This window comes from Coptis chinensis, chromosome 6, assembly GCF_015680905.1.
Source record: "Coptis chinensis isolate HL-2020 chromosome 6, ASM1568090v1, whole genome shotgun sequence".
Classification (NCBI taxonomy): Eukaryota; Viridiplantae; Streptophyta; class Magnoliopsida; order Ranunculales; family Ranunculaceae; genus Coptis; species Coptis chinensis.
The window spans coordinates 11,569,343-11,594,215 of record NC_141461.1 but is presented as its reverse complement, the minus strand read 5'-3'; the positions used below and the strand labels follow the sequence as shown (position 1 = coordinate 11,594,215).

Sequence of the window (24,873 nt, the reverse complement as noted above, 5' to 3'; positions counted from 1 at the left end):
GTTTGTTCCCCAATTTAAAAAAAAAAAAAAAAAAAAAAGTTTAGTCCTCCCCATATTGTCAAAACTTGTAAAGTTGAATACCCTTTTTCTTTTTAATCATTTTTCGCTCTAAAATATTTCCCTGGTCGTACAATTGTAGTAGCAACAAATGTATGAAACTTATTCCAAAAATATACTTATTGTTAAGTAAACAATAAATCAAATTGATATAACAAATATATCATGAACAAACTTTTAATTTCAACAAACAAACAAACATTTTAGTTCAACAAATGAACTTAATTTACCAATGATTAAATCCGAGCCTAGTGATGATCATTATGTCCTTAAGACAGATTTTCCCTCTCATGGTGCATGAAGATTGATGGGAAACTGTCTCCCAAGATAGAACGGATTTCCTTCTATAGAAAGCTAGCACTTCAATTCTATAGAATCAGCGAATACAACATAATATTTTACTAAGAACAGAGGGAGAAGAGAAATATCAGAACTTTGTGTGATCTGGTATGTCTTTTCCTCTAAATTCATCCACTATTTATAAATGAGTGGTGCATTTTCGAAATAACACAGTGACTCTTGGGAAAAAGTAAACAACTCTTTGAAAAGTCACATGTTTCAAAAGGACACACCATTTCGGCATAAAGCACTATTTCAAACCAGTGCCTATTTCGAAAGGTCACATCTTTTCGGCATGATGCACTGTTTCGAACCAATGCACATTCGAAAGGTCAAACCTTTTCGGCATAATTCACTGTTTCAAACCAATGCACCCTTTCGAAAAGGTTTTTCTCACTTTATGTACTGTTTCAAGATAAACTTATTTCATCTCAAGTGGGGTAACTTGGGAGACAAATTACTCATTCATATCTCAATGGATTTGTGCAAATCCATTTTTCTAACAATCCCCCACATGAATGAAAATTTGGCTTCTTCTATCATAAACATCGGATTTATGTTCTTTTACAAATGAAAAGATACAGCATCAAGTCAAGTAGCATGGAAGGCCTTGAACTTGCCTTAGTGAAAGACGGTCGGATTTAATTGGACGATTAGTAGACTTCAATTAATATCCTTGAACTGTCAGCCGTTTGTATAAACCTAGACAATAATCATCTTCACGCAGTACCTTCTCGAATACTATTGGTTCTCACGTTTGTGTTCATTTTGGCCTTGAACACTTCTTGGTTTCAGATAGTGCTTTTGAGACATTTGCCTTTAAAATTCTCATAGAAGCGGCCCCACTTCGCACTAACATAGGTGATTTCTATAAAGAGTATTCTGCAATACTCCACTTGGATAACATAACTTTTCAAGATATATTAAATCATTAAAAGTTTGACTTATCCTGGTTCTCACGGTAGATATGCACTGTCTTATATAGGAATGAGTTAGAGTATTATATTATTACTTTCCAGTGTTAACTGAGTCACAGACATAATTCAGTTGGCCCTTTAAACCTAGATCTTGGGATCTCCAGTCAACTAGGTTGGTTTTTCCATTATGAGGACTCTTGGTTGATTATCTCAAAGGTTTTAAGCCCATTTCCCTTGATAATCTTTCCACTTGCTCTCTTGTTAAACCTTTTGTAAGTAGATCCGCAATGTTATCTTTTGACCTTACATAGTCGATTGAGATAACTCAATTTGAGAGCAATTGTCTAACGATGTTATGTCTACGACGTATGTGGCGAGACTTCCTATTATACATGCTACTCTGTGCTCTACCAATAGCAGATTGGCTGTCACAGTGTATACACACTGCTGGCACAGGTTTAGCCCAGTTTGAAATATCCTCTAAGAAATTTTGAATCCACTATACTTCTTCTCTAACCTTGTCCAATGCTATGAATTCTTATTCAATAGTAGACCTTGCTATGCACGTTTGCTTTGAGGATTTTCTTGAAATTTATGCATCTCTCCTAGAGTAAAACACCACATTTGATGTCTTTTGAGTAACGCTTCAACAAATTTCCAATTTTGAATTGATTAATTCAAGGAGATACATAATCCCCCACATTTTTCCAATTCTCATGACAAAGTCAATAAATTGGAAACCATTTAGATATATGTTTTTCAAGTGAGACGTCTTGTTAAAAAATGTCACATATCATTCATATATTGTCTAAACACTTCTAAGACCTCAATTTGCTTACAAGTATGTTGACATTCACAAGACTAAATAGTCAATCATTTAGTACTTCTGTTGGTTATTGGTTATGTTCACAAAGAGTCACAAAAACTCCAAGTTTTGAACCTTATCTTACCAACAGGTCGGTGTCTTGTTCAAAATATCTTGGTTCCGTTTTCTAAGTGTTTGCCTTTACAAATAGTCGCACCCTTTACTAACTAGTAAAACCGTACGACTTCAGTGACCAACTTATCTATATTCGAAATATAGCAACCCTTTGCGTTTCTGATTCCTCATATACTTGAAGTTGACTGGTATGGTCCATTCGAAGACCACATCTTATATAAGTGTAATCTGAGTCTCCATGTGTCCTTTCGAACATGCGCCACCTTTTTGAAAGGTCACGCCTTTTCAATATAAACATATTAGTGAACTGAGGGCAGGAGATGTAACCACCATATACGACATGCACTAATAAAATATAACCACTTTTTAAAAAAGTGGCGGCAACATACTTTCTTTGTTTATGTTAGTTATTGGTTCCGTTTTACACATAGACAAGAAGACTTCAAGTCTTGAACCGTACCTTATTTACTAACATGTGGCTTTCATTTTTCCAAATAGAAAACATTTGCCTTAACATTTACTAATGCATGTTACTGAAACAATGCATGACTAGTGAACGTGACTGTTGTCGAAGTCGTAATCAATGACACCTATACATCATCATTTAATGTACTTTCTGTTATTACATATGTTATCCATGGTGTAATCAATGGTGTTTCATGTAGTGTATGTGTACTGTTCATATTAAATATATGAACAAGGTCCCGAAAACATACCTGACTTTCTACGTGTTACTGAATTGTACTAGTATTTACCTTTAGATACTTTCATATTGTCTCACACCAATAAAGATTGTTAGTGCATTAACAATAAGTATAATAACCAAAATTCCATCCAAGAAAAAGAAATATGTATTAAGTTTATATGAAACTTATTCCAAAAATATACTTATTGTTAAGTAAACAATAAATCAAATTGATATAACAAATATATCATGAACAAACCTTTACTTTCCACAAACAAACAAACTTTTTAATTCAACAAATGAACTTAATTTACCAATGATTAAATTCGAGCCTAGTGATGATCACTATGTCCTTAAGACAGATTTTCCCCCTCACATTGCTTGAAGGTTGATGGAAAACTGTCTCCCAAGATAAACGGATTTTCTTCTATAGAAAGCTAGCACTTCAATTCTATAGAATCAGCGAACACAATATAATATTTTACTAAGAACAGAGAGAGAAGAGAAAGATCAGAACTTTGTGTGATCTGGTGTGTCTTTCTCTCTAAATTCATCAATTATTTATAGGTGAGTGGTGCATTTTCGAATCAACATAGTTACTCTTGGGAAAAAGTAAACAACTCTTTGAAAAGTCACATGTTTCGAAATGACACACCATTTCGGCATAAAGCATTGTTTCAAACCAGCGCCTATTTCGAAAGGTCACACCTTTTCGGCATGATGCACTATTTTGAACCAGTGCACATTTCAAAAAGTCATACCTTTTCGGCATAATGCACTATTTCGAACCAGTGCACCCTTTCGAAAAGGTTTTTCTCACTTTACATATTGTTTCAAGATAAACTTATTTCATCTCAAGTGGGGTAACTTGGGAGACAAATTACTCATTCATATCTCAATGGATTTGTGCAAATCCAATTTTCTAACAGCAACATGATTTCTGTCTGGGGAAGGAAATCTACATTCTTTTTATGTATACTAGAGGAGTCTTCAATATCCTTGGCTTCGCGAAGAATATGACTTATCCCAATATGGTGTGGGAAATGTGGCCATTGATCTCCACCATGATCCAATAGATGAGACTTGAGAGTCTCTTTTTTGCATAGATCGAGTCGAAGACTGGGAAGCGACTCGAAGTCGCTCTTGTGCAGCGAGGGAGCATGGACTTAAGGTTTCTGAGAAGAAACGTAGCCATGGAAGAGAGGTTTAAAGAGATAGACAGAGAGAGTTAGGAACAGTATAAACCCTAAATGAGAAGAAAAGAAAAGCTTAAAAAGAGACAGAGGTTTTAGATTTTCGCTCAAGTGTTTCATGTTTATGAAACTCTGTTGACATGTTTATGGGCTTTTATGACATCATCCCATTCTAATCTCCGATGGTCCAGGCTCAAATCCAGCACTCTGCAATATAATTGAAGATATTTGAGACATGATCAATGGAGGAATGCGGGTCTAGTGCGCTTTGCAGAAGGCCGGTCCTGTTTCGTCCAGCCATTTTTGGAATGCCTGAAACTATACGTCTAATACATCAATAGATGCACATCAACAGTACATATATGATAGGTTTTGTTTAAGCACCGATCTAGTGATGCATCTAGTGATAATTAGACCTTGGGGAATTAGTGGTGTGCAATCTACTGGATTAGAGATATTTGTAGCGTCCAATTTATTGTTGATTATTAGTGACAACTTGTGATGCTTATTGGTTCGTGTTGCCTAGAGTCTATTTCTACTTGTGACGTGTGGTAGTCCACAAGTACCATACTGCATATGAATTCACTCCTAGGCCAACAAAGAGAGAGTTTTTTTTTTCTAAACCTCAGGTTTTTGCTTACAAGTTACAATTACCATGCAATTAGGTGTGAAACAGTAGAAATTGACATGCTTTCGCCTCTTATGTAGTCTCATCGCCTCTTCATGGCACAATATATATAGCAACCTCTGTGGAGACTGTGGTCCACCTCAACAGCCCGCATGTTACCATCTGAAGGCTGAAATTATTATCCCCGAAGGGTAACTGGCCATGGAACCATAACAGTGTCCATCCAGTTAATACACTTATACCAATGAAGTTCACGCAATTGAGAAACACATGTAATAGTACAGCTTCCGGAAATGAAGGACATACAAAATGAATTGAGCAAAGAAAATAAGCTCTTTAGATTCTTTAAGTGACCTTTAATTTTAAGCATCTCTTTACGTTTAACTTTGCTTTTGTGTAAGTTTACAGCAATATACTCTCTACTTATAAAATGTGTATAACTATCGATGTCAATGTACCACCTTATTTTAAATGCCCCTTTCTCTGAATCTCTCTCTTTCTCTCTGCATATTTGAAACATGGCTATGTTGAGAATATCTTATCTGTTTCTTTATGCTCTTGTTTTGGAGCTCAGATTCTGTTTTTGTTCCAAGGTGAGTTACTTGTTACTATTTGTAAAATTTTATTTGTTTAACAATTTTATTTACTGTATCTGTCGTAGTGGCGTTTAACATATTTTATTTCCTAAATGCTCCAATGATTGTTGTGACTGCAGGTTTATGTTGTTTACATGGGCAGCAGAAATAATGAGCACTCACAGGATATTTTGAGCCAGCATCACACCATGTTAACTGTTATACCTGGAGGAAGGTCAGCACTTAGTGAGATAATTTTCTAAGGAAGTTTCTGAAAAGTGGTTTCTTACTTGACCTCTTTTTTTGACAGCACGGAACAAGCCAAAGCCTCTCATGTCTATAGCTACACTCATGGCTTCAGAGGATTCGCGGCGAAGTTGACAGAGAAGCAAGCTACGAATATAGCTAGTAAGGTGTTCTACTTGCAAAAAGTTGTCATCAGTGATCCTTATCATGTATTGAGATACTGTTTGCATTTAATCCAATAATTTAGGAATGCCTGGTGTGGTTTCGGTGTTCCCGAATTCAAAAAGGAAGCTACATACTACTCATTCTTGGGATTTTATGGGTCTTGCTACGACCAATGAATCAACAGGGATCCCAGGACACACGACAATGAATCAAGAAAATGTTGTGATTGGATTCATTGATACAGGTGAGCAATCACATTTCGAGGTGTGCCTTCAAAGGTTTTTCTGAAATTCAGTCATCATGACAACTCTTGGTAATTTAAATATACCACTGGTAATTCTGAGCTTGGCTACTGGAACTCCAAGTTGGAAATTTTGTAAGCTCACTAGTAGACTGTACACATTCTTTATTTTGAGAACTAGATGTAGGAGGATAGCATAAAAGTACATTAATATGCATGAATTCGTCTCACCAAGCTTTTCATTAAATTTGAAGATCCAAAACTACAAGTTCGCGTACTTCTCCTATCATAATTATTGAAAAAGAGCATTTTCAGACTCCAACCTACATCTTATACTAGTTGTACTGGACCTGCATACCTGTGTCTTTCGCCTTCCAAATAGTTTTCAGAATTATTTGACTGATTATCATCATAAGAATCGTATTAAATTATTTGGATTGCAGGAGAGCACTTTGTGTCACATATAACACATTTCTAGTTCTTATAATCCTTAGACGCTTGTGCATTTCTGATATACCTGTCCACTCTGGTTATCATTTGACTTCAGGAATATGGCCAGAGTCGCCAAGTTTCAGTGATCACAATATGCCTCGAGTGCCATCTAAATGGAAGGGACGATGTCAAGTAGGAGAAGCATTCAATGTTTCGTCTTGCAACAGGTTTATATAGTTCTATTGTAGGTGTAATTATATTATGTACCTTGGTGATATATAAATTGGTAGAAGTTAAAGTTTTTCTTTTCTCATTGTTTCCCCTCTTCCCTTTCTCATTATGAAGGAAACTGATAGGTGCTAGGTATTATTTAAGTGGATATGATGCCGAAGAAGAATCAGAAAAGACGTTTAGATCTCCCAGGGATAGTAATGGCCACGGCAGCCACACAGCTTCAACAGCTGCAGGTCGCTATGTGCCTGATATGAATTATAATGGTTTGGGAGCGGGAGGTGCCAGAGGAGGTGCACCAATGGCAAGAACTGCAGTGTACAAATCATGTTGGGACTCAGGTTGCTACGATGTAGACGTCCTAGCTGCATTTGATGATGCAATTAAAGATGGAGTTCATATCTTGTCTTTATCTCTTGGCTCTGAATCACCTCAAGGAGACTACTTCCACGATGCCATCTCGATTGGATCTTTCCATGCGGCCAAACATGGAATCATGATTGTTTCCTCTGTTGGTAATGAAGGCTTTCGAGGTTCTGCAACAAATCTCGCCCCATGGATGATTACTGTTGGTGCTAGTTCAACAGATAGGGATTTTACTTCTGATATCACATTAGGAGACAAGACCAAGTACAAGGTAATGCTATTTGGTTGTTAAATGTTAATTACTGATATGAAACTAAAGTTCCTAAGATTGTAAAGCATTCCCTGCCGTTGAATAGGGTGAAAGTCTCTCTCTTTTTAAGATGAACAACAGCAAGGCAATAATATCTGCTTCAGAAGTTAATGCTGGATATTTCACTCCGGATCAGTCCAGGTGAGGGAATATAGTATACGGCATTTACCTGCTGTGGTTGAGAGTTGACACACTTTCTGTGAGAAAGGAAATCTGACTTCTTATCTTCTATATTGCTCCCATAGTTACTGCTTAGAGAGCTCACTGAATAGCAGTAAGACTAGAGGAAAGGTTCTGGTTTGTCGGCACTCTGGAAGTCCTTCAGAGTCAAAACTAGAGAAGAGTGTGGTAGTAAAAGAAGCTGGTGGAGTCGGCATGATTCTCATAGACGACACAGATAAGGACATGGCGATCCCCTTTGTAATCCCTGCAGCAATTGTCGGTGCACAAACAGGGGAGAGGATTTTATTATATGCTAATCATACAAGGTTTGTTTCTTTTTTACAAGCATCAAGGCTTAGTTGGGGAATGTTTCTAATTTAAGTTGTTCTATGTAACTATTTTCAGGAAACCAACTGCCCAAATCTTCCCTGTAAAGACTGCTACAGGATCTCGACCTGCTCCTCGGATAACATCATTTTCTTCAAAAGGTCCCAACTCCTTGACCCCAGATATTTTGAAGGTAAAAGCTACTAACAGTTTTTTATCTCACTATTAGTCATAATTGACACATTTTCTGATTAGTGTTTTCTCATAGCCGGATATAGCAGCTCCAGGACTGAATATTCTAGCAGCCTGGTCTCCTGCCATAAGGAAAATGAAGTTTAACATTTTATCCGGAACTTCCATGGCTTGTCCTCATGTATCAGGAATCGCAGCATTGGTTAAGGCTGTTTATCCAACTTGGTCTCCTGCAGCGATCAAGTCTGCTATCATGACAACCGGTAAAAATCTCAATATCTTTGAACTAAAACTATACAAGCGTCTAATTCCACAATTATTTTTACCAGACTTAAGATTTTATAGCCATGATAGATAGACTCAAATTTTTGTTCATCCTCGACAACTGCCATGTTAGAATCAGTACCTTCCATGCCTTTTGAGTGTCCTTAACCGAAATAGTTTGTTGAGCTCAAGTAGTCAGTTTGTCTCAAATGGGGGTTTAATTGCTATACCAATATTCACATAGAACATATAACTTTCAGGGTGATCTTATAAATTCAACTGACTCTTATAACCTATCCATATCTTATCAACAAGAAACTGATGTCCCAAAATGCAGCTACCACACTGAGCAAGAGTGGGAGACCTATCACAGTGGACCCTGAAGGAAGAAGAGGGAACCCATTTGACTATGGTTCAGGCTTTGTAGATCCTCTAAAAGTCCTTAATCCTGGCCTTGTGTATGATGCACAACCCAGAGATTACAAAGCATTCCTCTGTTCAATTGGCTACGACGAGGAATTACTACATTTGGTCACAAGTGACAATAGCACGTGTGATCACACCTTCCGAAGTGCATCTGACCTGAACTATCCGTCAATTACAGTAACTGATCTTAAACAAAGCTACTCAGTATCTCGAACAGTAACAAATGTTGGGAAGCCCAAAAGTATCTACATAGCAGTAGTATCAGCTCCTAGAGGGATTGCTGTCAACGTTGTGCCCAAACGCCTACTTTTCCACAGTTATGGGCAGAAGATCAATTTCACGGTAAATTTTATGGTGACTGCACCATCAAAGGGCTACGTCTTTGGGTCCTTGGCATGGACTAACAAAGAGTTAAGAGTCACAAGCCCCTTGGTTGTTCAAGCCAGGTCTTCTGATTCGAATTTTTCAAGATGACGAAAATCTGCCAAAGTTCTAGTTATACAGATTTTTAAAAGGTACCGTTCTTGTTGGGGTTAACATACTATTGAAGAAGTTCAGCACAACTTGCAGGCTGCTTGCAGCAAGCAAGATATTAAAGCTCTAGGTGAATCAAAATTCACAGACTAAGTAACTATCATACACAGGCCGCACAGAAACAGAACAGTGATCTCAATAAAAGTATTCCCATTTCTATCTTCTCTAGAAATCAAGAAAGTTTTCTGTATAGTTAAAGTTTGGAAAGTGAATAGTATACACTGTATACTTACACATTAGAAAAAAAAATAAAAAAGTTCAATGTACTTTCTCAACTTCTAATCTTTTATATATTTTCACATTAAACTTCACAATGTACATGTTTGCATGATTTTAAGTGGTTTTTCTTTATGCATAAGCCATAAGGTTGAATGTAATGCTTCGATCAGTGAAGAGTTCAATCCCTTTTCCTTTCTTTTCTTCTTCCTGCCGGGCAAAGATAATAATTTTACTATTTACAAACTCCGGCAGCCAAATAACAGAAATGTACAGTTCAAACTCCAGCAGCCAAATAACAGAAATGTACAGTTCGATGCACTTTCGAACCTGTTTGCTTCTCCAAAAAGTTAATGATCTTGGTTCATGTTTATGGAATTAAACTAAAGGCATTGAAATGTTCGAATTTCTTCAATAGTTTTAAGCACTAGAATGCATTCCATGCTTGCGAGACCAGAAAAACCATCATCAACTAATAGCATTATTATTGCTATCATTTTTAACAAAAGGAATTAATGACAAGATAAATTTATGGTGAAGTGGTGCGACCTGTGAGAGTGTTTCAAGATACAAACGATAATACAACTGACAGATTGCATAACAGATAACAACAAGACGAGGGGAGGAAAAAAAAGGATATACTCTAACAATTCATGCAAATATCAAAGGACAGTCAAATTCTATTGCATTAATTTCATATTTACAAATGGGGACGATATTTTTTATTCTTTTTCTTTAGCTTACGGTAAAACATTTAGTGACAAGATTCTTATGTAGGCAGTTGTGGAAGACTCTGTATTTCAGCGGGGTCAACTAAACCTTCTAGCACAACAAGCTGGTCCAAGAGTGCAAACTTCTCGTCTTCCAGGATCTTAACCTCCTCTTCAACCTCTCTCAGTTCCTTCCCCAATACAAAACTTTCATCTTCCAGCAACAAATACTTTCTTCTAAGGGACCTGTACTCATCTCCACCTCTTGTGGAATCCGGAAGAGAATCCGAGGTCGATCTTTCTGGCTGTTGCAATGAAGGGGAAGAAACTTCAGGCTTCAAGCTTCGTTTCATAGCTTTCTTTGATGTCCTGAAGGATGGAGGCAATGTCTCTTGAACTCCTTTTAGATTCCCCCTCTGCATCTGAAACATAGGAGCGCCGTGGTTCACCGTCTTCTTCTGACGTGACTTGGGATTAGATACTTCATCGGGCAGCATCAATCTTGGATCTTTCATTTCTCACTTCAGAAATAACGCACCTATATACCAAGAATTATCACATCGATTAAACCTAAAAAATATATGCTCTAGAGTTTTCATGCATAGTTACAACTTGCAACTTACATCATTTCAAAGTTCGATTACACTTCACAGAATCTAACACAAATTATGTGATTGAGAATATAGATTCATATGCAGCAGTCCAGAAAGAAAAGTCCCACCCTAATTTGTACGTGAACAGAAACCACAATCTGCAGGATCTCGTTGGTTGATGTTAGCTGCTGCCACATCACCAATGAATTTAATTGCATCTATCAGAAATAAACCTTAATTTGTATAGTTATACAACTTCTATTCTCTACACCAATCTCCATAAGATCAGCCAAACATCCCATTGCAATTCAACATATCATTGACTACTATATCTGACCGCCCTAAAAAAATTAGAACTGAGCAATCCTCTTACTACATTGTCATGCTCAACGGTTTAATCATCATTTCATTAATTATAATAATGGTATGTTTCCTCATCATCAACTTAATCTCAATCACATATTTGATTTCCACTTGTCATTTTATCATTTTATGTCAACACAACACTACAAAATCGGTATGGTTTCTTACATTATTATACACAGCATCAACGGTATTTCTACGTTTATTCTTAATTGACTACTTGGTCCTTCATCTTCACATCACCTCTGCCGCAAAGTTGGAAGGTTGGGTGTTAAAACTTAGTGACACACATATTTTTCCAAACGTTCATAACTGTATTCAATCAAGAGAAGGTCAATCGGTCAGTCGTCCTAACTAATCCGTCCTCAGTCAAAGTTGTACCCTAAATTTCAACATGTTTGACTTTAAACAAGACTTTTTATGGCCCATTATTTGACTATTTATCCAACTCCATTTTTATCATCTTAATTGTAAAAAACCAAACGATTAATAATCACTAACAGAAAAAACTAGGGTTAGGGTAAGGATCGAATTCTAACCTTTTAAACACTTGCCCGGCGATCGATGAAAAGAAACCGAGGAGAGAAATTGATGGTTCCTGAAAAAAGATGAAACACTAAACTATTGTTTGACGAAATGCCCAAGAGAATAATAATAATAAGAAGAAAGAGTAAACGCGTTACCTGCTTCTTTGGTTAGCAATGTTGGTTGCTGAAGAGTCTGTACCTCTTTTTTTGCCTTTTTGACGTTTTCATTTGAGAAACGAAATTGGGCCTGGGTTATGGGCCTAGAAAACAATTATTTTATTTTAAAGATTTGTACACGGAAGCAAAAAGGATATGACTGGATACATTCTGTTCTTTTTCGTTTTCCATTTTTTTTTTTTTTGGTTTCTGTTTTGGCTTTTTGGTTGGACGCGTAATGCGGATTTGTATGTCCCTTTGTACATGTGGCAGCAGTTGACTGGCTTATGTAGTTAGTATGTTACACGCGGTGACTGAAAATGTACTCTTTATATCTAGTTTGATATTTTTTCTTATATAAAGAAAATACAATTATATTGGTTGAATAGTGAATACGTAAAGAAAAATCATCTAGTGCGTGGATTTATTATATGTCGTTACTTTTTTGGAGTTGAAGATGAGTTTAGTGGAATGAATTATTTTATTCGAGACATTGACCACCACCGTTTGAGTTGTTAACAAATTAGCATTCAGATTTTCTGTTGTTTCGATTTAATGGGCAATACCATTTGTGAATGATAATGCGAAATTCACTAGGAATTTAATTGCATTTGGATTCACTTTTTAGAATATTGTACATGCCATGCTATCAACCACATTCTTTTCTTAAAACAAAAATCGAAGATTTTGTGAAAGATCAAAATGAGAAAATAATGTTTGTTTATTTAATATATCCATGAAAAGTAAGAAGTCATGGTTATAATAAGTAGTGCTGTGATATACAATGTTGTTTTAGTCAAGTGAAACCATATTAATTAGACTTGTATATAGGAACAAGCGGGCGGCTCTTTTGGTATCAACATGTTCATTAATGTTGGCCCATGACATTAGTTGAAACGACAACTTAATTTTTTTAGGAGAGACATCAAATATACATGTAGATATGGTGTATTTGACAAGAAGCACATGGAAAATAAACATCAGAAGATTAGCCACATGCAAATACAATTGCTAGTTACTGATATTAAAATAAGTCATTTCATATATCCTCTAAGAGTATAAAACATTACATAGGTATATGCCTTTGATTTACCCAAAAAAACGACATGATCATATCTCTTTTAAGAACAACACAACATTTTTATTAATACGATCATCGAAAGGGCTAAACGCAACGTTTTGCATGATTCAATTTAGACTAAATTAAGCTAAATATTCGAAAGAGCCGACCTCGCAACATGAAGTAACTATAAGTGGCTACTTCTTGCATTGGCATTTTAACTGTTGTAATAATTAAACAAATGCTCGGCAGACAATGAGATGTATGATACAGTCGTGCGTTTTCAAGGAATTGAGAGAGAGAGAGTCAGAGAGACGGAATCCTATAAAAAGAAAATAGAAAGAAAGAAGGAAATAAAGTTTGAACGACTTTAATTAGTCTAATCGAAACGCACATATGTGATATGTCGACCTGGTGTTCATGTCATGTTATCTACTTATTCCATCTCTTGTTGTTCAAGTGGTCTTATTTTGTTGCGATAAGAGCATTTCCAATACAAGTAACTCATATTTATTTCTACATAGGATTAATTTTTCTTCTTTTCCACCGTTTTAGTGAAAAGTAGGGTGAGACTACCCAATGTAAAGGTGACTATTATTCTCGGATGAGATGTTTGATTCTGTTTGAATGTAAAAGTCGAAAAAACATGCGATATGGAATGAAACATTCCGTCCGAAAAAAAAAACCGAATTAAAAAACACACACACAAGACGGAATAAAATATCCCGTGTGAAGTTTCCAACTCAACTACTAATCTCGGTCGCAAATTTCACTATCATTTTGACTTGTGAATAAGTCACCCCCGTAGTCACTTTAGCATTGGGCAAAGATTTTTTAGCATTTGGGGGTGAAAAGTTCACAATTCCCTCTCATATTGACTTGCATTGGGAATACTCTAATGAGAATCTGAAAAAAAATAAGGTGATGTCTTAAATCTCAAGGAGTTCAACGAGAGATATAATGAATTGACGAAATAATTGTCTTTTCTTTATTCATCTTTCATGGTTGTCTTTACACTATGCTTGACTGATATCGAAATCCCATTCCTCCCTAAGAGCATCTTTAGGAAAGCAACCAAAAAAACACAAAATTTTTGAACCAAACTAAACACCAAACCAAAAAAACATTAACCATCTTTAGGAGCAACATCAAATGACGCAGTTTTGGATAAACCAGCGCCATATAGCCCACGCGGTTTTCCCAATACCGCGCCAGTGAAGCCCATCTTAAAAGTCCAAGCCCACGCGGTTTTTCAAAAACCGCACAATCAACTTTCTTATTTTTTTTTTCCAATCTCTCACGCGGTTTTGGCAAAACCGCGTGATTGAAGCCTGCAATCTAGCCCAAGCCCATGCGGTGTTGGCAAAACTGTATGATTTTTCTAAAACCGCGTGAGTGATTTAATACAATACCAAAACTAAAACTAAATATTAGTCGATTTAGTATTTGGTTTGGTGTTTTTTTTGTAGTTTTCATCAACATGTGACTCTCTGAAATTGAAAAAACACCAAATTATTAGAAACTTGGTATTTGATGATAGGTTGGGTATCACTCCTAAATATGCTATAAAGTCTTATATTTCCTCTTGAACTATATTAACTGGATGCTATGTTGAGCAAACAAAGAAAAGGAAGCACAATGCATACCATATATATGCACAATGCATACTTGCGGGTGAGTTAATGGTATCAATCAATCAAGTTACTATTTATATGTACTGCACCATATATAGTCATTATCGGTAGTTTAACATTCATTCATCCATGGTTCTTATTTAAAAGTGAAATGAGATCGATAGTGAATTAGTGATAACGTGATAATCCCAATCAAAGTTCTGCTGTACTATATTCAAGAGATTTTAAAACTAGGTAACATGTTCGTTTAATTACTCCAACTTGATAACATATATGACATTGAGTTCTTACTTCTTAGACAACCATGACAGGTAAAAATTTAAACTACATATGAACCAAAGTCTGTCCCAAGGTCATCGTATTCTATCAGTAATTCTATAATTTACGTAGAGAGAGATAGCAAACTAAATTGTACTTGAGGAGTTTGCATCATACATTACCATGTGCTAGCCCAAATCATTTACAAGAAAAACAATATTAAGGTCACATTTGCCCATACCGCCGTACTAAATACAAAGGACCATACCACGTGAGATAGCCAATACATTATTCTCACAAAACAACCCTAAGTAGACCTTCTAGTAATAACGAACAAGTTCAATTACAACAAATGTAATTTCCAACCCATGATGTCATCCATTATGGCAAAAGACTCAAAACTCCAAAAGGAAGTAAAAATCAGTATGACTAAACAGACTGGAGTCGTGTACACGTGTTACAATAGGAACAAATATCGGATAAGAAACTCGATATATATATATCAACAGTTATCGATCACGCACGGAGGACATCTAAGTCATTTCAGACACTTCTCAGTAGATCAGTTCACAGTTAAAAGGACGAAATAATAATAATAAAAAAAATTAACAGAGAAAGAGATGGGAAGAAAAAGGAAGGAAGGAAGGCAATTCACATTCACACTGGTTGTCGAAATGCGAAATAATTGAGTTGTACTACATACGAGTTATTAGTGTTTAATTTTTTTTCTTTCCTGGATTCTTCTTGTTTTGTTTTGTTTTGTTTTTTCACTGTTTCCCACTTATACAACTCTCTCTTTTTTTTCTTTCTTTCTTTCTTTCTTCACACACACACACAACAAAAACTTTTGAGCAGCAGTAATAAACTATTTTTCCTCACAAAGCAAAGTTGAAGAAGAAGAAGAGAAATGGGTATTTTGAAGTAAGTTTTAGCACTGGGATTGTTTTAGTTTTATATATTTCGATCTGTTTGTTTGGTTATAGATCCGGGCGTTGGAGATTTATGGGTTTTTAGGCAGTGAATTGGTGGTTTTTGAGATGGGAATGAAATAAATTGATTTGTGTGTTGGAGATTTTGAGTTTTTAGTTGGTGAATTGGTGTTTTGTTTTGAGATGGAATTTAAGTAAACTTGTTGTTTGAGGACAAAGTTTGTTTATTTATGGATGTGATATTGAGTTATAAGCAGAAGAAATGAAGTAAAGTCTGTTTATTTGAGATTTGTGAAGGTGTTTAAAGGTATGGAAACTGTTTTCTCTTTGAATAAAGATATTGTTTTCTCAAGTTGTTAAGGTTTTGAGTGAGAAATGTTATTGAATATGTTTCCAAGTGTCGATTTTTTTGGGATTTGGATCTTGGTGTGATTGATAGAAGTCGGAAATTTATCTTGTGGAAAACAAATTCTTGCGAAAAAAGTGGAAATTTATTCATTTTGCAGTCTTTTCCTAATAAATTTGTCTTTCATTCTTTTCATGTTCAATATTATTTATTAGTTTTTGGTTGGTGTTTGTTCTTTTGGTACATTTAGGTAGCAGTTTGAATTCAAGAGAAGAAATTGTTTGAGAAAATGGAAGAAGTGGGTGCACAAGTAGCTCATCCAATTTATGTTCACCAGCCACTTGCTGGTCGATACCGTGAACCGCCAACGATGGCGAAAAAGCGAGATTTACCATGGCAAAATTCTAATTTCCTTAACCAGCAGCAACAACAACAGTGGTATCAAGGCCCAAATGGTAATTGGGATCCAAAAGTTTATGAGTGGGACAGTGTGAGGTTTGTTGCAAAGGTATCTGAAGCTGAGAATTCTCGCGGTTTGGGGACTACGTTGCCTGGAATAGTTGAGACTGCACAGAAAAAGAAAGGGGATAGTGGAATAAAGCCTATGGTTGTGGAGAAGTCAGTGGATGAAGAAGCTGAGAACCTTACACTGCAGCTTGGAGGAAGTCTGTATTCTGGTGAGGAGCCAACAACTAGGCCCAACAAACGAGTTCGATCTGGTTCGCCGGGCACTGCTAGTTACCCGGTGTGTCAGGTTGATGATTGTAAGGGTGATCTTACCAGTGCAAAGGACTATCACCGCCGACATAAAGTTTGTGAGATTCACAGTAAGACCACCAAGGCACTTGTGGGGAAGCAGATGCAACGGTTCTGCCAACAATGTAGCAGGTAAGCTAATTTTGAGTAAAGACGGGATTTTGTTTCTAGTATCAAAAAGGGTTGAAATGAATAGGTTAGACATCTCTCTGGTTAACTATTGGGCTGTATTTGAGATCTGGTTATAGCTCAAATAGAAGTCGTTCTACTCTTGATATATGATCTAGTGGAATTAGTGTTTGTTGTATTCATATGTATGATGCAGTTATCTTTACACCACAGGTTCCATCCGCTTTCTGAATTCGATGAGGGGAAAAGAAGCTGTAGGCGTAGGCTTGCAGGGCACAACCGGAGAAGAAGGAAAACCCAACCAGAAGAAGTTTCGGCACGGCTCCCTGGAACTGTGGAGAGCAATGGAAATGGAAATTTAGATATTGTTAATCTGTTGACCCTATTGGCTAGTATTCAAGGTATGGATGTTATTTTGCATTTCATCTGTTAGTAGTTTCCAATTAGGTTACTTATATTGAAGACACTTCCTATCACAGGGAATAATGGCGGAAAAATTGCTAATGGCACATCAATACCTGATAAAGACCGGCTCATTCAGATTCTTAATAAGATTTCCTTACCCGCTACCACAAACTCCTCTTCGAGGGTACCTGTAACTGGAGGTTTCGATTTGAATGTTTCTCAACAAGCTCCATCAGAGCATCCCAGCAAGTCGAATGTGAATGCATCTGCACCATCAACTATGGATTTGCTTACTGTTCTTCAAGCTGCAGTTGGTGCATCTTCTCCAGATACCCTTGCGAATTTGTCTCAAAGCAGTCACAGTAGTAATGTTGATAAAATCAAGATGAACTGTTTGGACCAACCTCCTGGTTGCGGTTTTCAAAAGAAACCAGTATCTGGATTTCAATCAGTGGGTGGAGAGAGAAGTTGTACAACTTTCCACTCTCCTATTGAAATTTTTGATAGCCGCGGTCAAGAATCTCAACCAAGCTTGCCATTGCAACTATTTACTTCTTCGCCGGAAGATGACTCCCCTGCAAAGCTGGACTCCTCCAGAAAATATTTCTCCTCTGACAGTAGTAATCCCATGGAAGAGAGGTCTCCTTCATCTTCTCCCCCTGTTGTGCACAAACTGTTTCCGCTGCGAAATGGATCAGAAATTATGAAGCATGAGAGTTTGTCAACCAGTGGAGAGGATAATGGGACTGCCGAAGCTAGTACAACACGTGGTTGGAACTCACCTATGGAATTCTTTAAAGAGTCAAGTGGCCAAGCTCGAAATAGTTTAGTTCAGAATCTGCCATACCATGTGGGTTATGCTTCTTCATCTGGTTCGGATCATTCCCCTTCTACTTCAAATTCGGATGCTCAGGTAGTTTGTTGGTCGTTGTCCCTCCCCATTTATAGTAGTTCAATCGGATAAAATTTTGTGACATTATTATCAGATAGTACATTCTTACATTTAGATTGTACACAGGATCGGACTGGGCGTATCCTTTTCAAACTTTTTGACAAAGATCCTAGTAGTTTCCCTGGAACACTTAGAACAGAGGTATGCAGTTATTATTTGTTTTTCTTCTAAACTAATAGTAAAGGCATTAATTAATTAATTACTTTTTACCCTTTTTGCTTCAGATCTTACATTGGCTTTCTCAGAGTCCATCAGAAATGGAGAGCTATATAAGGCCTGGTTGTGTGGTTCTATCAATTTACATATCCATGCCTTCTGCAGCCTGGAAACAAGTGAGTGAAGAATTGTTTTAATAGTAAAGAGCTTCTTTTTTGTTGTTTTCTATTCATTACTGAAAGTTTGCATGTTTCAGCTCCATAAAGGCCTTCTTCAGCGTGTGAATTCTCTTGTTCATGATTCACACTCTGATATTTGGAGGAGTGGAAGATTTTTAGTTCAGACGGACGGGCAACTAGCATCACATAAGGATGGTAAGTATTGATTCATTGCTATTTTTTATGTTGTTAGTTTAATACTTAATAGTCTGTGCTATTAAATTGAATTTTGTAGGAAATAGTTGATTAAAAGGATTGTTAATTATTGACTGCGTTGGTGAATTGTTAGTAACTTTTTTTTTTCAATGTTGATTCCAATGAACCTCCAGGTAAAATTCGTCTGTGCAAATCGTGGAAAACATGGAGCTCACCGGAATTAATATCAGTAACCCCTCTGGCAGTTGTAGGTGGACAAAACTCTTCACTTGTTTTAAGAGGCCGGAATTTGAATGTACCAGGCACTAAGTAAGTGCAAAACTCTTCCTTTTCCCACCCCAGCAGAGGGCTAAGTAATTTCAGCCTTTTCTTTCTGTATTTATAAGCAAAGTGTTTACAGAATACATTGCACATATGCGGGTGGATACTTGTCAAAGGAAGTTGAAGGATCAGCAGGCACCGTCTATGATGATGCAAGCTCAGAAAGTTTCAGTTTTTCCAGTGGAGCTCCATGCGCCTTAGGTCGCTGCTTCATTGAGGTAGGAGTTCATATCATATTTTTTTGTTTTTTTTTTTCCCTCTCTTATTCTTTTACACTGAAGTGATTATAGGCCCTCTTTGTGTATATAATTGAAAATCTTCATTGTATATGCAGGTAGAGAACGGATTTAAAGGAAACAGCTTCCCTCTTATAATTGCGGATGCTTCCATCTGCCAAGAATTGAGACTTCTTGAGTCTGAGTTTGAGGAAGAAACTAGAGTCAGCGATGTTAACTCTGATGACACAAGTCAAGATTTAGCGCGACCAAGATCAAGGGAGGATGTAGTCTATTTCCTGAATGAACTTGGATGGTTGTTTCAGAGAAAAACTGACTCTATTCGATCCGATCTTCCTGATTTTTCTCTTATGCGATTCAAGTTTCTATTTGCGTTTTCCATTGAAAGGGACTGGTACGCTTTGGTAAAAAGACTACTAGACATATTTGTTGAAAGAAACTTGGTGAAGGAAGGATTGTCCAAGGATTCCTTGGACATGCTATCGGAGGTCCATCTTTTGAACCGGGCTGTGAAGCGCAAGTGCGTCGGCATGATCAACTTACTCATTCATTACTCTATATCAAGCAGTAGTGACGCCTCCAAAAAGTATGTTTTCCTTCCAAATCAAGCTGGCCCTGGAGGTATTACACCTCTACATTTAGCTGCTTCCACGCATGACTCAGAAGCAGTGGTCGATGCTTTGACAAACGATCCTCAACAGGTAAGCTGTTCATTTTGCACGAGGTCTCTCTGAACTAACTTTGACAAGCTTCTGCTATAAGTGCGTACAAATAAATGGTACTCGTTTTCTACCCTGGCAAGTTTTGATCTTTTCTCTTCTGACATTGTACAGATTGGATTGAAATGTTGGCATTCTCTACCTGATGCAAGTGGGCAGTCTCCATATGATTATGCCTTGGCAAGGAGAAACCACTTTTACAACAGGCTGGTCGATCAAAAGGTTACTGATAGGAAGCAAGGTCAGGTCTCTATACTAGTTGGGAACGAGGCATTGGACCAGTCGTGGATATCAAGGCAAGTTGCTAGGAAAATTTCTCGATCATGCATCCGGTGTTCAACTGCGATGACTAGAAATCACGGGCCGCAAGTTTATCCAGGGATGCTTCGCCAACCTTACATGCGTCCACTGCTTGCTATCGCTGCTGTATGTGTCTGTGTGGCTCTGCTCCTTAGAGGCGCTCCTGACATTGGTTCTATTGCTCCATTCAAGTGGGAGAATCTGGGCGTTGGAACAATTTAGATTAAAGACGCACTGCATAGAATGAAGCTCAGCCCCGAGAGGAGAACAATGGGCAATTTGATTTGGAATCTGTTCTCACTAACTTGATGGGTAATTTTCAATGTGGAATATTTCTTCAGCACATCCATAAAAGGTAGATGGACACTTAGATACTTTCTATCCTGTTGAGAAGAATGTTATCCCCCAAGATGCTGAATGACCCTTGCAGTCGAATTCCATCTTGTAAAAGAGAGAGAATGGGGGCAGAAAAGTTGGAACAACTTTATCCAAAAAGGAAAAAAGGAGATGTTATACTTATCGAAGAATGGAAAAGAATGAGCTGTGCAAGGAATGCTGTTAGGAGAAATCTTCTGCAAGCTGACCATCTTAGATGAGTTCTTGGTAAGTTATTACAGTTTGTATCTTTTGTTTTGGGAAGTATCTATTTTTTGCCTTGGATTTTAGCCAACTTTTGTGTTTCTTTACCACTTGTAAAATCAGAGTGTTAGGTTTCAGATCTTTGACAAATATATCAATGGACAAGAGAAAAAATATTTATTTATTATTATTTCAATAAAAATAGATCATACATTGAATGTCTGTTGTTTTAATTTCTTTCTTTATTAGATCAAATTAAATGATCATGTCAGCTTCGGCAGTTGTCTTTCAAAGTGGTAAAGAAACTAGATCTTTTCTTCTTTGGTCACTGTTCCCAGGGTGTTGGCCGTGGCTGACAGGAATATGAAAATGGTCATTTAGATAAAAATGGTTGAGTTCATGCAGTGATTCTTGTACTTGAATTGATAAATTGTCATTTGTATAATCCAAGAGAGAGCCGCCATTTTTATTTTCCAATCACCTCTTGCTTTGACGAAAGATCACGCAAGAATTTATTGCAATTAAAATGTTTTGCAGACTTTATGTGCTGTCATCAGTTATCCCAATCCAATGTGTAATACATTTCGTTTTGTTGCTGGATTCTGTTCGTTATATTCTTGTTATTCTTAAATTTAAGTATGTGGTTAATGTGATTCTCTATGAAAAGCGACGAGGGGGATGCTTGACGTATGGGTAAATGCATCCTATTGATCCCAAAACGAGTAATCAGCCACATGCCCACATATGTATGTTTTAACTTTGAAGAAATGGACACTGTGGTTTCAAGTGGGGGACAACGTGAAGTGCGTTGGTGGGACGGGAGAGAAATCAGCATATATTTTGGCCACCGACTTTATATGTCTGGGTTATCTCTCCTTTTATCTATCTCTTATCTCAATTATTGTTAGTACTTTATGAAGAAGTTGTCAGACAGAGAACTGATCCCTTTTTTAATGCACTACCAGCACCACTACCGCGTTTATCTTGTTGGTTCGTTTTGGCTTTCAACCCGTGTACTAAATTTCGCTTATGCTGCAATTTTGGTGGTTGCGGTCAATGATTCGAGGACTGGAAATAAACATTCGTTCAAATTTTGTCATGCTTTCTGATCAAAACTGGAAAATGTGAAGAAAGCAGTGATCATTCTTGCAAATTTTGGTATATTTAAACTTTTGGTTAAACTTTCGTGAAATCCTCATAAACTAAGTTATATGGTGCTCGTGTAGCACTGTAGCCTTGTTATTCAAGCAGAGATTGTACAAAAATGGGGGATGTGCATGTCTACCCATTCACCTATTTTGATAGTGCGATGACCACTGGATTCGATGTTACACCAATAACCCCCCCTTCTTTTCTTAGGCCGAGTCCAATGGCCCATATCGGCACAAAAGTGGAGTGGAAAGCAGTTCTACTTTTCATCATTTTACTCTCTATATATAGATTCTATATATTAATGAGTAATTTTATATATTATAGAGTAATTTTGAGGAACACAAATGAAAGGTGTGTTTTGAGAATAGAAAGTACAATCGAGGTTGAAATGTAGTTAATATGGTTTGAAATTTGGACTTTGGACTTTAGACTGTTGGAAACAAAAATGTACTCTCTATTCTCAAAATTGAGCACTACTTCGGTGCGCGAGATGTATTGTGCGCAGGAAGTGAGGGCCGTGGATCACTACTTCTTGATACAATACACACGCACCCCTTTTGTGATGAGTGGCAGAGATGTGAGGGCGTAGCCTACATCTCGCGCACAGTAGATTTAGCCATTCTCAAAACACTTTTTTTTTTTTTTTTTTCCCAAAGATAAAGAGTGCGTAACCATTGGACTAAGCCTTTGCATCAGAAACAATTTGTAGTCATCTTATGAAAAAATTAAAGAACAAACAAAAAATAAAAGATTTGTGGAAGTGAGTCTAAAACGAATCTATTGAGGTGCTTGTTTGGTATTTGGTAATGAGATCAGCCCTTACATCATTTATGCAGTCCTCATTAGCTGCGTCATTTCCCCAAGCGCAAAGATACATCATTTATGTAGTGCTTTAAACATGGTGTCCACTTTCATCTTGTTGCTTCAACTTGGCATGCTTATGAATTATGATTGGTGTTTATGTATAAGCGAAGGATCATGGAATAAGTGAATAAGACTCCCCTCATTATCCAAAAAAGAAGAGAAAAAAATAAAACAATCTGAAGAAGACCCTGAATCCTGTTGTGAGTGCCGAGGTTTATACTTGAGGTATATCCGCCTGTTCTTTTTCACTCTCATTGTCTTCGGTAAAGCAAAATTGATACTGTTTGATTAAATTGACAAAAATTACGATTGATATTCGTCGATTTTCACTAGAATAACTTGTATGGTTTATTTAGCTGCTTGATGTCAATCCTTGTCCAACCGAATCCGACAAGCTGAAGACTCAGAATATTCACCGAAATCTATCTTTTCATACTCCCACACTTTTTGCTAAGTTAAAAAACTGAAACGTCGTTGTGGACTGTGGTAATGCTTTGAAGCCGTCCATCATCATCAATTATAGTATTTTTATTTTTGTGTTAGCACACTGCCACACTGCACACTAAGCTGCCTAACTACTAGTTGTTGTTAAGGAAGTACTCAGTTTGGGGCTTTGGGCAACCTGATGAAATTCGTGAACAAGGGCCTTTCTTGATTGACACAAGACTTTTCACTGTTCAGTTTGTTTGCTTTATATAAGAGTTTCCTGGTATCTCATGAGAAGGGCCATTTTGAACCACTTGTTCTTTTTTTTTTTAAATTTCTTTAACGTATTTCACGAGAAACAATTATAAAAGATACCGTCATTTCACGAGAAATGTGTTTTGAAAAGGAAATGTACGGAGAAGAGGATGATCTTTTTTATCTGGCCCAATGGCGTTGAATAGTACGGTACTTTGGATAGTTGGATCATCATTCATTGGAGGACAACTCATTACAGCTGGGTGTCCACATCAAAAATTGGGTAAAGAGCGGTACTTAGTACTTTGCTATCTTAAAACACTGTCAACCCAAATGCATGCACCGTTCAAGAGGAAGGAAGGAAGGGGTCAAGCACAAAATGTCACAAAATCTCAGAGGAATCAACCCGATACTATACTGCATCGGTAATTCGGTATGAATATGAAATATTTTTTCATGTTTAGATTACGGTTTTGTAGTGTGAGGCTGTGAGCGAATAATATGTTGAGATTTGAGAATGTCGGCATGTGCAAAGCACTACGAAAATTCCTAATTGTAACATATCACTATATCCAATTCCATGGTGCGCAACACAAGAATGCAAGATATTATGGAGGTGTAAAAAAGCGGGAAAGATTGAATTTGTTATTGAGCAAAATGTCTACGTATCTATTTCTCGATTTTAGGGAGAGAGAAGAATCAGGTCTGTCGTAGTTCATGTAGGAGTACTTATAGTTGTTGAGCATGTAGATATGTGCAACACGTGTACTGATGAATACAAATATGTGGCTGAGATTAAAGATGCGTGTATGACTAGAGTTGGTAGGAATTTCGTAATGATAGAGAGTGGTTACAGTGGTTCGTATTTTGCGTAATGAGCTATGTAAGTATGACCCTGATAATGATTGCATCTGGACAAGATATGATATCATGAGATGAAGCGTTATGCATGAGTTCGTCCGTTCGACCTATGTCACCTTGGAGCGAGCTCGTAGGACGAATATTTTAGATCGGGCAATACTGTCGTTGCTTGTAGTACGAGCCGAAGTAGATTGCCTACATGAGGCGAGTTGCTAATGAAGCGAGCTCGGATGACGAGGACATGAGGTTTGTAGGACATTTCTATTTATGCTGGACACGTGTCTGATATTCATTAGATGTGAATATCACTCCCTCATAGGTAGTATGGTCTCATGTCAAAATAATAAATATGATCCAATAAGATAA

General features: G+C 37.0%; 2 protein-coding genes and 1 long non-coding RNA gene across 4 annotated transcripts; 2 read left to right on the top strand and 1 right to left on the bottom strand.

Annotated features, from left to right (window-relative positions):
• Window positions 1-4,912: 4,912 nt before the first annotated feature.
• Window positions 4,913-10,665, top strand: LOC147491445 (subtilisin-like serine-protease S). The gene is made up of 11 exons (XM_086565887.1): window positions 4,913-5,352; window positions 5,475-5,569; window positions 5,645-5,742; window positions 5,828-5,989; window positions 6,534-6,645; window positions 6,764-7,286; window positions 7,372-7,466; window positions 7,571-7,813; window positions 7,893-8,007; window positions 8,083-8,269; window positions 8,608-10,665. The coding sequence occupies exons 1-11, from the start codon at window positions 5,278-5,280 to the stop codon at window positions 9,168-9,170; spliced, it is 2,268 nt and encodes a 755-aa protein (XP_086422013.1). The 5' UTR covers window positions 4,913-5,277; the 3' UTR covers window positions 9,171-10,665.
• LOC147491444 (uncharacterized) lies at window positions 10,109-11,892 on the bottom strand. Its single transcript, XR_015198544.1, has 3 exons — window positions 11,796-11,892; window positions 11,652-11,710; window positions 10,109-10,694 (listed from the first exon to the last, which is right to left on the bottom strand). It is a non-coding gene; the product is annotated as an uncharacterized LOC147491444 (long non-coding RNA).
• A 3,469-nt stretch (window positions 11,893-15,361) lies between these two features.
• SPL14 (squamosa promoter binding protein-like 14) lies at window positions 15,362-21,167 on the top strand. 2 transcript variants are annotated; one of them, XM_086569205.1, is made up of 11 exons: window positions 15,362-15,983; window positions 16,273-16,910; window positions 17,121-17,308; window positions 17,387-18,225; window positions 18,331-18,405; window positions 18,489-18,596; window positions 18,677-18,794; window positions 18,968-19,103; window positions 19,195-19,333; window positions 19,450-20,052; window positions 20,185-21,167. In XM_086569205.1, the coding sequence occupies exons 2-11, from the start codon at window positions 16,312-16,314 to the stop codon at window positions 20,590-20,592; spliced, it is 3,213 nt and encodes a 1,070-aa protein (XP_086425331.1). In that variant the 5' UTR covers window positions 15,362-15,983; window positions 16,273-16,311; the 3' UTR covers window positions 20,593-21,167. The 2 variants fall into 2 exon arrangements, with proteins under 2 accessions (XP_086425331.1, XP_086425332.1); XM_086569206.1 differs by having other exon boundaries at window positions 15,544-15,668.
• The last annotated feature ends 3,706 nt before the right edge of the window (window positions 21,168-24,873 follow it).

Coding starts and splice junctions, on each gene's coding strand:
- LOC147491445 (XM_086565887.1), top strand. CDS start 5,278: ATGGCTATGTTGAGAATATCTTATCTGTTTCTTTATGCTCTTGTTTTG. Junction 5,570..5,644: donor ACTGTTATACCTGGAGGAAG/GTCAGCACTTAG, acceptor TTTTTTTGACAG/CACGGAACAAGCCAAAGCCT. Junction 5,990..6,533: donor GATTGGATTCATTGATACAG/GTGAGCAATCAC, acceptor ATTTGACTTCAG/GAATATGGCCAGAGTCGCCA.
- SPL14 (XM_086569205.1), top strand. CDS start 16,312: ATGGAAGAAGTGGGTGCACAAGTAGCTCATCCAATTTATGTTCACCAG. Junction 18,226..18,330: donor CTTCAAATTCGGATGCTCAG/GTAGTTTGTTGG, acceptor GATTGTACACAG/GATCGGACTGGGCGTATCCT. Junction 19,334..19,449: donor TAGGTCGCTGCTTCATTGAG/GTAGGAGTTCAT, acceptor TTGTATATGCAG/GTAGAGAACGGATTTAAAGG.